Source organism: Aedes aegypti, chromosome 3 (assembly GCF_002204515.2).
Source record: "Aedes aegypti strain LVP_AGWG chromosome 3, AaegL5.0 Primary Assembly, whole genome shotgun sequence".
Taxonomy (NCBI): Eukaryota; Metazoa; Arthropoda; class Insecta; order Diptera; family Culicidae; genus Aedes; species Aedes aegypti.
The window spans coordinates 84,233,070-84,247,923 of NC_035109.1; the positions used below are offsets into that span (position 1 = coordinate 84,233,070).

The 14,854-nt window shown below is 38.6% G+C and overlaps 2 protein-coding genes across 2 annotated transcripts in view; one reads left to right on the forward strand and one right to left on the reverse strand.

Moving 5' to 3' along the window:
• LOC5577454 (cytosolic carboxypeptidase 6) overlaps nucleotides 1–14,854 on the forward strand; it is a 73,220-nt gene that overhangs the window by 983 nt on the left and 57,383 nt on the right. The gene's annotated exons all lie outside the window — the stretch shown is intronic.
• Nucleotides 2–2,950, reverse strand: LOC5577455 (glutamate [NMDA] receptor subunit 1). Its single transcript, XM_021854439.1, has 6 exons — nucleotides 2,802–2,950; nucleotides 2,241–2,740; nucleotides 2,054–2,181; nucleotides 1,587–1,987; nucleotides 1,315–1,526; nucleotides 2–1,259 (listed from the first exon to the last, which is right to left on the reverse strand). Exons 1-6 carry the CDS (start codon nucleotides 2,935–2,937, stop codon nucleotides 729–731), a joined length of 1,908 nt encoding a protein of 635 aa, XP_021710131.1. The 5' UTR covers nucleotides 2,938–2,950; the 3' UTR covers nucleotides 2–728.

Below are 14,854 nucleotides of genomic sequence, written 5' to 3' on the forward strand. Positions count from 1 at the left end.
ATTATCATTTTTAGATCTCAATCTTGAGTGTATGTCATAGAAAACGATTGAATTACAACGAATTCCGTTGGAACTGTAATTACCATTGATGAAAATATAAAAAGTGACCATTTGAAAATTTTCTTTTAACTTTCGACTGTTCTTTGGAATCTATCGAACAAATTACTCATAGTGCTAATAGTTGCCACGTCAGTATGTCTAGGAAGTCGGAAAATAAAAATCTCGCATGTAAAGGTTCTTCACGCTTTCAATGTATCACAATCACACTAACAAGAGACAAATGCTTCTCGAATCGACACTTTTTTATTATTATTATTTATTATTTATAATAACTTGTTTTTTATTCACTCACCAAATATTTTCAAAACAAAAAAGAGGTTGCATTTAAGCTTGAAAATGTATCATTTTCAATCTAACGAGATTTGATTGAAAAAGTAACAGACTGAAATTGATCAAACCGATTGAAAATTATAATTTTCGGCAGCAGTTCATTTAAAATTTAAACTCTTATCAAGCTACTTCCGGTACTTGATTCGAACTTTTTTGAATTTGAATATGCAGATCTACATTTGTGTATAATTAACTAGTACTGTTGAAGATGCAGTTGATCACTTATTTTATTAATGAAATTTTGACAGTAGGCGGTGTCGTAACGTGTGAAAGTAACAGCAATACATATCATCAGTGTTACCGTTTCGTGAAATGGACAATTGAATTGTATAATTGGCTTAATCGCGCTTCAATGAATCTTCACTGCGACTTCCATTTAAAACCTGTATTTTTCTTTTCCTGACTTTGACATAACCAATTTCCAATAGCATAATGACAAAGCTTCCCGCCATTCCCCCTAGCAAGCTGCCGAACAACACTAACAAGTGATCCAAGTCTACAGATACCGTTTTGATGTAGTTTTTGTCGCATATGAGTTTTTTCGAGAAGAAATATTTGTTCTGGTAGGCCCCATTGCCCGTTTCCATCACCTTTCTCAGCGTAATGCGAAACAATTGCTTGAACTGGCTACCCTTCCGAAGCGGAAGGTTCAAAGGTCGCAATCGATTGTACATAATTTCCTGTATGTCGCACACTTCTTTATCCGTGAAGGACTCCTTCATGAGAGGATATGCATAGGCCGTGTCACACTGAAACGCGAAGCCACCTCGTTTTACCAGTTCCAATCCTTGGGTAATGTTCACGAAGTTGTCTTCTCCGTTGAGGATCTTCCTGTGGTAGAGTTCGAGGACAACGGGATCTGTCGTTCTCTGCAGGAGGGAAAGAGTGAGATTTTGTATTTGGAGAGGTAGTTAGATCTAGTACATTAAGAAAATCGATATTATAGCCCAGATTTTCGACAAGAACTCTGAAATCGCTATCGATGAGATGCTGCACCGTGTTCATAGTTTTTGGAGGGACGATCAGAAGGTAGCCTACAATGTAAGCGGAATAAAACTGCGAAATCAGAATCGAGAACACAAGAGTACTGATCAGAGTGATTCGGGTAGAACTGAAAGATACTGTCGATGATGTTCCTGGAAAGGATCAAATGTTTAGTAATGTACTGCTTCGATGTGAACATTCATGATACCAACCTTGCTGAAATAGAATGCCAAAAACTGTAAGCCACGCTAACCTGCGGTCATCATTGGATCGTGGATCATCATACTCTTTGATAGACTTGGAACGGTAGGTCATACAGACAACTAGAGTTGCCACCACATTTAAACCAATAATTGCGATCCACAATTCAGCACGAAAAGGTTTGAGAAAAAAGTAGCGGCCTTCGTTTTTCTGCGGATGGCGGAACACTATAAGCATTTTAGACACTCCGATCGTTATGGTGTAATCCATAACGCCGACCCTTTCCGGTTGATATGCAAGGCTGTTGATCAGAAAGTCAACCTTTTTCGCACCCATCTGACCAACCAGGCCAAAACTGGAGTATCCATCCGTACTGGTAAAGCCCCAATCGTTGATTCGGATGAATTGCACTCTAAAAGCAGGAAAATTTTATTTTGTCCAATTGTTCCAATCCATTTATTACTGAGAAATATCTTACGAAAAGTTGTGCTTTTCAAGTAGGAACTCCAGAAAACGATATCCAAGTCTGTGGAGGGAGTATGAACGTATGGTTCCTTGTTTTGTCAAAAGCTGCATAAGAGTAGCGTGATGTAATTGGTCCAAAGTCTGAAATAGCTCGTAAATTATAGCAGTGACTTTATATTTGAAAAGTTCTATATACAAACCAACACAGCAGTTTTTAAAGAAATTCCTGCAAAGTCAATTCGACGTTCGTATTCCGTCTGGTTCACCGTGATGGTGAATCCACCCTCGTGACTCCAATTCCCCATAAGCGTTGTATTCAAAGCAGCACCTCGTTTTATCGCTGGACTAAACACGTCGTACACATCGAAGACATTATGCTGAACTCTTTGATCAACCACCAAGGTAACCTTCGCATCTATGTTCAAATTCTGCTTGCCTAACAGACAAGCAGATTCTTCCAGTGAACCATTTGCGAACATTAGCCAATAGTAGGATGCATTGAAGTATTCGTTGTTTGATACAACCTCAAAGAGCTTCTCAGTTGCTGGACAGTCCAGGTCAACGGAAACTCCCAAATTGTTATAGTCATATCTCATCACATGCTTATGGTTCCAAGTTGCTTCAGTAAAGTAAGAGATGTCTTCAAAGTGGACTTTCTCAGAATATGAACGGCCGATCTTGTGATACAGGTTGAGTACATCTAGCACGAACAAGCTTAATTTTGTAATGGAAAAAATATGTTATCTGTTAATATCTGTTACCATCACTTTGGTCCAAGCAGTGAAACACCGTAACAAATTTCAAATGTTGCCAGCGTAAAAAATCCTTGAACAAATCAAAGTTGATAGCAGCCTTAGACAAACCGCAAATCAGCAGCAAACCAATAGAACTTCTCATTATGCAAGCTGTTGAATCAACTGAGCAAGAATAAATAAAATGTAATCACATACGGAATGGTTGCAACAGAACGAGCTGGATGGCGACAGTTGCTCATGAATTTATAACGAAACTAACCACCCGCAAGCTCAAGGAATGTCAATTATCATTTCAGAAGTATAACCACAAATTGGAAAGAGATTTGTCATTGTCTGTTGAAACATGATATGAGTAATTTAGAAATCACTGTAGAATTTTAGTACTGAATGATTTTGAATGCGTGTTTGAACGTGTGGTGTATTGAAATTTAATCTTGGAAAGATAAAAGTATAATACTCAAATTTTAAAATCTAAAGCCAAGTAAGCCCTGGGCTATACATATTCCTTGGAAGTTTTCTAAGATTTTTTCCAGAAAAAATACAGTCAATCCCCCATGAGTCGATATTTGAAAGGGCCTGCAAATATCGAGTAATGGAACAGAAATGTTTGAAGGGATCACCATAGTAAGGGGTCGTCCATAAATGACGTAGCGTTTTAGGGGGGAGGGGGGTCTTCACGGATTTGTGACGATGTGTGACGAGGGGGAGGGAGGGGTCTCAACTAGTTGACGTAGCATTTTCAATAATTTTGATAAAAATAGTACCGTAATCCGGGGTATCATTGATCAGCGGGGTAACATTGATCGGAATGACCCATCTCATAAAAAGTTCGCATTATCATTTATTGATGGAACATTTCCAAATCATGAATGGTGCTTCTCTTTCTTGTATTCATCAGCTGATAAAAGTGAAGATTTTTGAGAAAATTGCGTTTACCTTATGCATAAATTTGGCAACTTTTCGAAACAATGATTTCAATGATTAAGGATGACACTTCCAAACATTCATGTCTCACATAAGTTCTGTAAATGATATGAGCAAGGAAAATGCGGTTGTTACTAAAAACGGCATCGCCGAAAACGATTCCGTTGTCAAAACTTTCATAAGTATGTTCAATTAGGCAACATTACCGAATTACTGTTAAGAATGTAACTTTCCCTTAGAAATTTGCCTACCTTTAGGCGTAATCGGTGCACAATGGTCGGGCTCCATATAAAGGGGCGGCCAAAACTACCAAAAACTTTTTTGAGATTTTTATGATTTTTTTAATTTTAAAATATACCTCATGTGTTATATTATTATGATCCTTAATTGAAATTGAACTGAAATTTAAATTTCTATGATTTTTATGACGGCAAACAGGCTGAAGTCAAAAAATTGAAAAATGTAACAATAAAATAAAGCACAAAATTTATAATTTAGGAATGCAATATTTCCCTAAAGTTACCCACTATCTGAAAGCTTATGGTTCAACACTTTTATCGAGCATGAGGATGAAAAAAATATTTGGTTTAAGTTTCAATACTATTCAATATTACATTTTAGTAGTTTTGGTGATTTTGAATATGAAAAACAACTCTTGTCGCGTCATGTCGCCGCCATTTCGAATATTGCACATCAAAAAGCATCCTTAGATCTTACAAAAAACCTTTAAAATTTTTGCAGAAATTTGCTGATTTGCAAGTTAGAGCTATTTGAATAATTCAATATTTTACATATATTTTGACGATATTTTTCATACAAAGTTTATTTAAAATTTATTTAACCACTATTCATACACATTTTGATCAAACTCAATCAAATATAAACAAAATTTGTGCTTTCAGCCCGGTTACGTAATTTGTGAATAAACCCTTCTGAAACAACAAAAACGCCAAATAACATATTCAGATTACATATTTCATCGATTAAGGCGATAAAAATAGTTTTGGCCAAACTTCACTTTTTTCCGACCATTGTGCGGTGGTTCGAGATGTTTTTAATTTTAAAATAACTCAAAAAGTAAATGACTTGTAAGCATTTAGCCTTCATATTCGGCTTCAGGGGCTATGATTTTAGTAGGTAACGACATTTTCAATATTACCGAACGTTGTTTACATAGGTGATCAATGTTACCCCATATCAGCTAAATCAAAAAATCACTTAAAACATTTTTTTTAACATGCTTAAACCTTTCACAAAACAAAATAAAGTATATAGTCACGAGCTATGGGTGCCAGTACTTGTTTTAAAAAAATAAAATTTGCAACTATTGCATTTTCGAACCAAATATTCAAGAAATATTCAAAAAAATGATCAATGTTACCCCGGATTACGGTAGCACTGAAAAAACTAACAAACAGATTTTTTTCTCTCAAACTTCTTTGTCTGACTTATCAAACTTGGGTTATGAAATGATGGGCTTTAACTTCAAAACAATAATAAAATTAGATTAAAAATGTCTAAGAAATTTTAAATTTTCCTGATGAATACAATCAAACAGATTTTATGTAGCTTTGAACATGAATGTTATATTGTATTCGTTTTTAAACCATTTCATTTATAAACATACTAATTAAAAGCTTAATAAGTTAAAGGTTAATAAGGTTGGGGAATGGCTGGACATGGCGTACAATTGGTGCCTCGCGTACCTGAAGGAATAAAATAGACCCCTCTGTGCGGTCCTTAGCCTCTTGCCCAGCAACTCCTATCCCTACACTCAAAAAAATCCAAACGTCATTGCTACGTGAAAAATCACGTAGATCATTCCAAATTCATTTTGCCTTCACTTCACCTGACTAAGATAAAGATCACTAAGCCATTCATAACCATCAAATAGTGAATCGGTAATTGTTACTGAGGTTACCTATCGCACTTACAGGAAATTCACGTAGGTGCCTAAGTTCATTTTGACATCTGCATATTGTACGTACATTCGGTGTTGAGCGCAAATCCTAAGATGGCGCCCGCTTGATTTTTGCAGAACTTCAGAAGCTGCTGAACTTTAAACCCTGTGTTAGATTAATTTTAAGGTAAATATGCTTTGAATACCGAAGAATCCCTGCATTAGTACATATTTTACACCTGATTTATAACCTCTATCAATTATAGCACGCGAAGGCTGCAAAAAAACAGAACATACTCACAACATTTGAGAAACAAGATTCACAATGCTCAGATTGAATATAAAAATATCACAATCTTTTAGATTTGTTTACATTATCCAATTAGGAATTAGTTTTCTTCCAAAGCCTATTAGATATAAGGTTGGTCTATAGTCTAGTTATTTTAATGCAAAACCATCTAGGTCCTATTGAAACGCTTCGTAAAGGCTACCGGGAAATGCACGTAGCTCTTACTTGTAGCGCCGGTGGAATGGACGAAGTTCAAAAGTTCATGCGTTCATTCTGGGCTACCTGTGATTAACGTAAGAGCTACGTGAAAAGTGCGATGGAAAAAAACCACGTATGTTTTCACGTAACAATGACGTTTGGATTATTTTGAGTGTACCTCCTCGCAGTACGAGTAACCTTGGGGAAGATCGGGTAACCCAGAGAATATGATTATACTAGAGAAACGCGGAGACGATTTTGACTTTGTTTATAAACAATATTTGCAATGACTATCAACAATTGAGGTCATTACAACAAAATTTTAGTGTGCGTGTCATCCTGTCAGTCGCCATAAGAAACCAAGCTTATTAATGACGTCACTTTTGTATCGCTTTTCACTAACACACATCCAACGTCTCTTTTGCGTAACATCTCTTTGAGTCTCATTGAATTTGCTCGATTGGAACCACGTTTGACGGTTCGATTGGAATCTTTGGTTTCAGAATTTGCGCTTCTCTATAATAAACAAATTCTCTGGGGTAACCAACCCCCGGTGGTAACTTTGGTCGTGGTTTGCTTTTGCTTCTGCAAACCTTGAGCGTCTGTACTCCATGTTAGGAGCGGCTCACAACAGCGTCTGTTCCCCATGTCAGGGGCGGCTGATCATCGTCCGAGTGCTAGAGAAGAACTCTAAGCTAAACTGCGCACTATGGCCCTCCGAACATTTAGGGGGAATGGTCCTCCGGAAATCTAGGGGGTTGGTGTCAGGCCCTGCAAGCTAGCCGTAAAAACATCTAGCAACGAATAATCATCAAGAGATTACGAACCGGGACAATCGGCGAAGACCACAGTGACAGAAAGGGACTAGCGATTGGAAGCTCGGTACGTGGAACTGTAAATCTCTCAACTTCATTGGGAGCACACGCATACTCGCCGACGTGCTGAAGGACCGCGGATTCGGCATCGTAGCGTTGCAGGAAGTGTGTTGAAAGGGATCAATGGTGCGAACGTTTAGAGGTAACCATACCATCTACCAGAGCTGCGGCAACACACACGAGCTGGGAACAGCTTTTATAGTGATGGGTGATATGCAGAGGCGCGTGATCGGGTGGTGGCCGATCAATGAGAGAATGTGTAAGTTGTGGCCTAAAGGCTTCAACTTCAGCATAATGAACGTGCACAGCCCTCATTCCGGAAACACTGATGATGATAAAGACGCTTTTTACGCGCAGCTTGAACGCGAGTACGATAGCTGCCCAAGGTACAACGTCAAAATCATCATAGGAGATCTAAACGCTCAGGTTGGTCAGGAGGAGGAGTTCAGACCGACGATTGGAAAGTTCAGCGCCCACCGGCGGACGAACGAAAACGGCCTACGACTAATTGATTTCGCCGACTCCAAGAATATGGCCATTCGTAGCACCTACTTCCAGCATAGCCTTCCATACCGATACACCTGGAGATCACCACAGCAGACAGAATCACAAATCGACCACGTTCTGATTGATGGACGGCACTTCTCCGACATTATCGATGTCAGGACCTATCGTGGCGCTAACATCGACTCTTGAGGACTGCTGGAAAACAGTGAAGGCAGCCATCAACGATGCAGCTGAGAGCAACATCGGGTACGTGGGACGGAGTAGACGGAACGATTGGGTCGACGAGGAATGTAGGCAGATTTTAGAGGAGAAGAACGCAGCGCGGGCGGTCATGCATGGTAGTCACAATCTGGGAAACAGAACAGCTACCGGAGGAGTGGAAGGAAGGGGTAATATGTCCCATCTACAAGAAAGGCGACAAGTTAGAATGTGAGAACTTTCGAGCGATCACCATTCTAAATGCGGCCTACAAAGTATTATCCCAGATCATCTTCCATCGTCTGTCACCTGTAGTAAACGAATTCGTAAGAAGTTATCAAGCCGGCTTCGTTGACGGACGATCGACAACGGACCAGATCTTTACTGTACGGCAAATCCTCCTAAAATGTCGTGAATACCAGGTCCCAACGCATCACCTTTTCATCGATTTTAAGGCGGCATACAATAGTATCGACCGCGTAGAGCTATGGAAAATCATGGACGAGAACAGCTTTCCCGGGAAGCTCACGAGAATGATAAAAGCAACGAAGGAAGGTGTGCAAAATTGTGTGAAGGTTTCAGGCGAACATTCCAGTTCGTTTGGATCACGCCGGGGACTACGACAAGATGATGGACTTTCGTGCCTGTTGTTCAATATATCGCTAGAAGCTGTTATGCGGAGAGCCGGGCTCAACAGCCGGGGTACGATATTTACGAGATCCGGACAATTTGTTTGCTTCGCGGATGATATGGAAATTGTCGGCCGAACATTTGAACAGGTGGCAGACCTGTACACCCGCCTGAAACGCGAGGCAGCGAAAGTTGGACTGGTGGTGAATGCGTCCAAAACAAAGTACATGCTAGCTGGTGGGGCCGAGCGCGACAGGGCTCGCCTAGGTAGCAGTGTTACGATAGACGGGGATACGTTCGAAGTGGTCGACGAGATCGTCTACCTTGGATCATTGCTGACGGCTGACAATAACGTTAGCCGTGAAATACGGAGGCACATCATCAGTGGAAGTCGGGCCTACTTTGGCCTCCAGAAGAAGCTGCGGTCAAAAAAGATTCACGCCCGCACCAAATGTACCATGTACAAAACGCTCATAAGGCCTGTAGTCCTCTACGGGCATGAAACGTGGACGATGCTCGAGGAGGACTTGCAAGCATTTGGAGTCTTCGAACGTCGGGTGCTTAGGACGATCTTCGGCGGTGTGCAGGAAAACGGTGTGTGGCGGCGAAGGATGAACCACGAGCTCATCCAACTCTACGGCGAACCCAGTATTCAGAAGGTGGCCAAAGCTGGAAGGATACGATGGGCAGGGCATGTTGCAAGAATGCCGGACAGCAACCCTACAAAGATGGTGTTCGCTTCGGATCCGGTTGGTACAAGAAGGCGTGGAGCGCAGCGAGCAAGGTGGGCGGATCAAGTGCGTATCGATTTGGCGAGCGTGGGGCAGAACCGAGGATGGAGAGATGCGGCCACGAACCGAGTTTTGATTCAGTGTTATCTGTTTAGATGTTAACTAAATAAATGAAATGAAGTTAAGTAAAAATCAATGCCTTATCGACTTGGAAAATGTTGTTTTACCATTTGTGAACAAGACATAGAATCAAATGTTTTGGTTGTATTCATATTTTCTGTTGAAGCTTTAATTCTTCAAAAGAATACAATATGCTCATTAAGGCAAATATTAACGTTATTATAGTGGAACACGTAAAACAAGTATTTTATTCAGTGCGTTATATGTTGCAGGAGATCTCCACTCAGTCAAATCATCGATGTATCAATGCTCTTTATGGAACAGCCTGGATAATAATGAGGAAATCAAATTCGAGTTTTATCAAAATTGTCCTATCGTTCAGATTTCTAAATCCCTCAGTAATGCATCGAAAGAGCATTTTTATTGTTTCATTCAGTGAATCAAATTGTCATCAAAACAGACGAAAAACAAACAACAAAGCAAGCTTGCTCACAACCGTGTGTCCCAACTTTTGTGGATAGGGATACAATCAAAAGCAAAATTGTCATGACAATCACAGGGCGCAACATTGTTGCAACCTTTTCAACTCTCTGTTAATCAGTTATTTTAAACACTTAACCAAATTTGTTTTATGGATGTTGATCGATAATGTGCTAATGTTTACCAACACGGAGAATGTTCTCGAAAATTGCAATGCGAAGCCCAGAAAATCGCTGCGCTCGTGGTGATCGATCATTGTCATATTCTGTTCAAGTGATGATAAACTGATGTTGCGGAACAAAATTATTGCAACAAGAAAAAAAGATGATAATGTCTTTGCATACAAAGGTATCGACCGTGATAATTATTTTTTGAATTTGTTTATCGGCATATCGGTCTATTTTGCTCGAAGTAAGAGGGAGCATGGAGAAGAAAGCAATGAATACTAGATGGATAGGTACCGTAAGGGAACGGCGAGAGAAATTGGATTAGATGTTGAAGAGGGCATACCATATGAAACAATATTACTTGAAACGTCCTTCCTTGTGGCTAACGTCCCCTATAGGGCTACCAGCCAGGGCTGTCTTGGTAGTGTCATTCTCAAAACACATCCAAGCCGTTCCCATAGGGGACGTTAGCCACAAGGAAGGACGTTTCAAGTAATACTGTTTCATATGGTATGCCCTCTTCAACATCTAATCCAGTTTCTCTCGCCGTTCCCTTACGGTACCTATCCATCTAGTATTCATTGCTTACTTCGAGCAAAATAGACCGATATGCCGATAATCAAATTCAAAAGATAATGTCTTTGTTGTTGCGTGTTGGGTGACATTTGATTCACTGGATTGTTTCATTATGAATTGAGTAAGAATATTTCAATATGAGGAACGATAATGAATTTTGAAATATTAATAAAGGTAGTAGCATAAAAATCGCCAATTTTTGAAATATCCAAGTTTTACAATTATTATTTTTTCTCTATCTGGACACTATTTGCTGAATGGATAATAAGAATAATGATGAAGATCCATTCCAAATTAAGGCATTTTATTGATCATATTCACTGAAATCTGTTTATCAACCACGAATGATTTAAAAAATGCCTACTATATAACAAAATTTCTGTTCAATTTTGTATTTGTAATTGTATTTCGTCTTCAATTATAAAAATTGCACATTCTATTCTTATTCTATTCTCCTTATCCTAGATTTAAAAATGCGTCTTCGACATACCAAAGTCATGTAATCTGCTTACTTCATTGTATGCTCTTAAGAAAAAACTGTAGCTACTGTGTTATCCAGTGGCGCGGGAAGCGGGTAGGACAGGTAGGACATGTACTACGCACAAAAAAGCCTGGGTAGGACAGTCAAAGCATTGTTCTACCCACGATTCTACAAAAACAAGATCAGCAAAAAACTTGAAAAATAAATTAAACTGTTTATCATCTGTTCAATATACATACAAACTCGATCAACGACTTGTTCTCATGGAGAATGGAAGTCACGATAAGAGTTTTCATGGTTTCTCATGCCTAGTGAAGCGTGACATGGTTTGTGCATGACTCCCGAAAAATCCAAGCTCGTGTGAAGAACGATTCAAAATACCTATACTGCAAGGCTTGGGAAACTAACTGTAAGAATTGCTACAAGAAACTTCTTTAATCGTTAGGAAAACTAATGGAGCAATCTTCTATGGTATATCTGAATGTGTCAATGAATGGTTTCTTAAAAATATCAACGATCAGCCCTGTATATGTTCCGTGAGCATTGCTAAATATAATTCATGAGAAGTTTTTGAAACATCAACAGAGAATGATCAGAAGTTTTTTTTTATTTATTAGTGAGGCTTTCAGCCACAGGCTGGTTCGCTTTCAAGATCAGAAAATTCTTGACTATTCTTTGGAAGTTGCTATAATCTAAGACCAGTCGCATCGTGTTATACAAAGCACGAGTGTGGTGGTGCCATTGATTTCTGAACGTGCGGATTTCTTTTGACATAATCTATCAAAACATTGCAACAACCTCTTGACGATTTTTAGTCAACAAGTTCTTGGCTGATTCCGAATTGCCATAGAAATTTCTCGAAGTAGTTGTTAGATAGTTCCCAAAAAATGATATTTTCGGGTCTTTATTTTAATGCAAGCCTCTTAAAATTCTCTACTTTAATGGATGTTTTCTAAAGTCTCTTTTTTAACCAAAATGGTCTCTAAGGTTTCTTTTTTAATATTTTCTTGCATTGAATCCTAATGCAAAATTGTACAGCCTCCAGAGAAAGCTTTAGAGACTATATCTCAAACTTTCAGAAATCAATAGTGATTTTATTTAGATTACTTTCAGGGTCTGCTAGTAAGATCTCTCCTGAAACTCTTCTAGAGATTTCTTTGCCAATTCTAGAAGGATGTTTTTCCAGAAATTTTTCATATTATGCTTAGGAGAATTTCTCCAGAACTTGCTTTAGGAAATCCCTGAGAACTCCAAATCTATTGCCTCCAGTAATTTCCTCAGATATTCTTATGTTTTTTTTTCCAAAACGATCCTAGAATTTCCTACAGACATTTTTTCACTAACCCCTCAACCGAATTCTCCACTTGTTTTTGTAGGAGATCTTCTTAAGATTTGCACAGAATTTCCCCCGAGGAATTACACAAAGGTTCCAGAATTTTTGATAAAATAGCTTAAGGGATTTCTCAAGAAACACTGCAAAAATTCCTCCGCTTGTTCATGTGAATTCCTTCAAGAGTTCATCTACGTTTCCTCCCAGGGAACCAGGAATTCATTGAGGGGTTCTTCGAACAAATTTATTTTTTCTAAGAATTTATCTAGCATTTCATCCAAGTATTCTCCAGCATTCAATCCAAATATTACCCCCACAGTTTTCCAAATATTGCTTAAAATGTTCCGCAAAACATTCCCATGCAACTTTAAAAAGTCTATTTAAGTTTTCAAACCAGTTAATACTGCAACAATATTCTTAATAATTCCTCCAATCATTCCTGCATAATTTCTTTCTAGATTATGTCCAATGTTTTTCGAGAAGTTTTTTTTAGAAAACCCTGCGAAATACTATCCCGAGATTGGATTGGTTGTATTTTCGATTATCTCAGCAAATTATCTATGAAATCTTCTTAAACTTCTTCGAAGGATCTGTAGTTCTTTGATAATTCATCCTTAATTACTTTAAAGAGTAGTGTTGGATCCGTTGAATCTGTTGCATGTTCCTTTATGGACGAGCGACGGAATCCGGATCCATTGTATCCGGTTTGCGTTGCGCGGAAGAAAAAACAAAGTATGCCGGTGAAAAACAAAACAAACTGAGCACCAGTACTTACACATTGAGGATGCTACTGATTCCGAATAGTGTCTGTTGGTTCCCTGTGTAAGTACAGCTGTTCTTGCAATAACGGAGTAGCAACTGCGGGCGGTCTATCATGCTCATGCTCATGCTCAATTCATCCTTAATTACTTTAAAACTTACACAGGTTTTATCAAAGGCTTCACGGATTTATTTTTCAGAAATAAATTCTTAGCATTTCCTGGAGTTATTTCTGGAAGCAATTCTGAAAAAAAACATCCAAGGAGGAATTTCTGTAGGATTCTTAGAAGAATGCTCTGGAGCAATTTCTGAAGGCATCTTCAGATAAGATTCTAGTAAAAATTTTATACAAATCATTATTTACTATTTCATAGGAAATCCCTACTAGAACTTCCTGGAGGCATTTCTGGAGAAATTATAAATTGAATTTTAGAAGATGTTCTGACCAGGAGGGTGTCCCAGAGAAAATCCAGAATGAATTGCTGGATAAAGTTTTGGAGAAAAAATGACTTTCCCTAAAAATATCTCAAAGAATTTTTGGAGGAGATTTTATGATTTTCGAAATAATATTTGGAGAAATTCCATTTTTATGGTACTTTTTGGGAAAATAAAGGCTGATTTTATGAGGTATCCTAAGCAAAATTTTTGGAGAAATTCCTTGGAAAATAAAAGCTAAATGTACACCTTAAAAAAATCCGAAGTAATATCTAAACATACTTGCAATAATTTCTGATGAAAAATTAACATTTACAGTAATACGAGCAGTAATTTCACGAGGAATTCTCAAAAAAAGTCTTAGATCTTAGAGAACTATCTGCTCTGATGATATAAAGAATCAAACCCATTCCAATTGGGTTTCATTTTGTTTCCTAGTTTCTTGTTTGTAATCTCTTTTTGATTCCTTTTAGGCCTCTTTTTACATGCAACAGGTCGTTAATATCTTATTTTAAAGTACTCAGTCGCTACAGTCGCCCTGTAAAGACGAAAAGCTTGCTTAGTCTTGTGGCACTCTTTGCGTTTGAGTCCCTTAAATATAGTAGCTTTCAATATCCAGTTTAGGAATCTGTGCCGACAAGACCCCTCGTTTCGGCAACGCTAAACGTCACACCACTACAACGACCAATGACAGTACGGAGATAGAGAAGAATGACGTTACGGGAGAAATGTCAGGCAACTAGGCTTAGAGATATCTAAAGACTGCATCGTCATCTAGCAATATTTGCATATGAAATTTAATTCACCAGTGAAATTCTTTAATTAAAGTGTATTTCTGAAATCCATTACGACAAATTGAATTTAGTTGGTACTAATTACCTATTTAGACCGTAAGTGAACTTGAATAGTATGTAATTCAATAATTATAATGCTTCTATGTTCGATTAGAGCTGCCACACAGTAATTCACGTCACGTAGAGGATCAGCGACCCAAACTTGCTAAAATAACATAACGGTCACCAAATTTGTAAGCCTGCGATAGTTCTATGAATATCTCTCATCAGCAATTTATTAATAAAAATCTATATTTTAGCTTAAAGCTAACATCACACTGAAACCGGAGTTTGCTCTCAAGAGTTGGTGTACCCTAACCCCACAAACTTTAAGAAATTTGTGGTAGCTAGCAAGGATGGATGATCGCGTTTTCCGGTCCGTTACTACCCCTCGGAACTGCCAATCCTGCGAACGACCTGATGCTGCAGAAAACGAGATGGTGCAGTGCAGCATCTGTCTGCTATGGGAGCATTTCGGTTGTGCTGGAGTAGGAAGCGAAGTGAAGCATTTCAGCGTAAGGTATGTCTGCCAAAAGTGCTCCGACAGACAGGGAACGTCGGGCGCGCTTCAGGTTCCAATGGAAGACAAACGCAAATCGAAAGGCTCAAAGGCAAGTTCCAAAGGC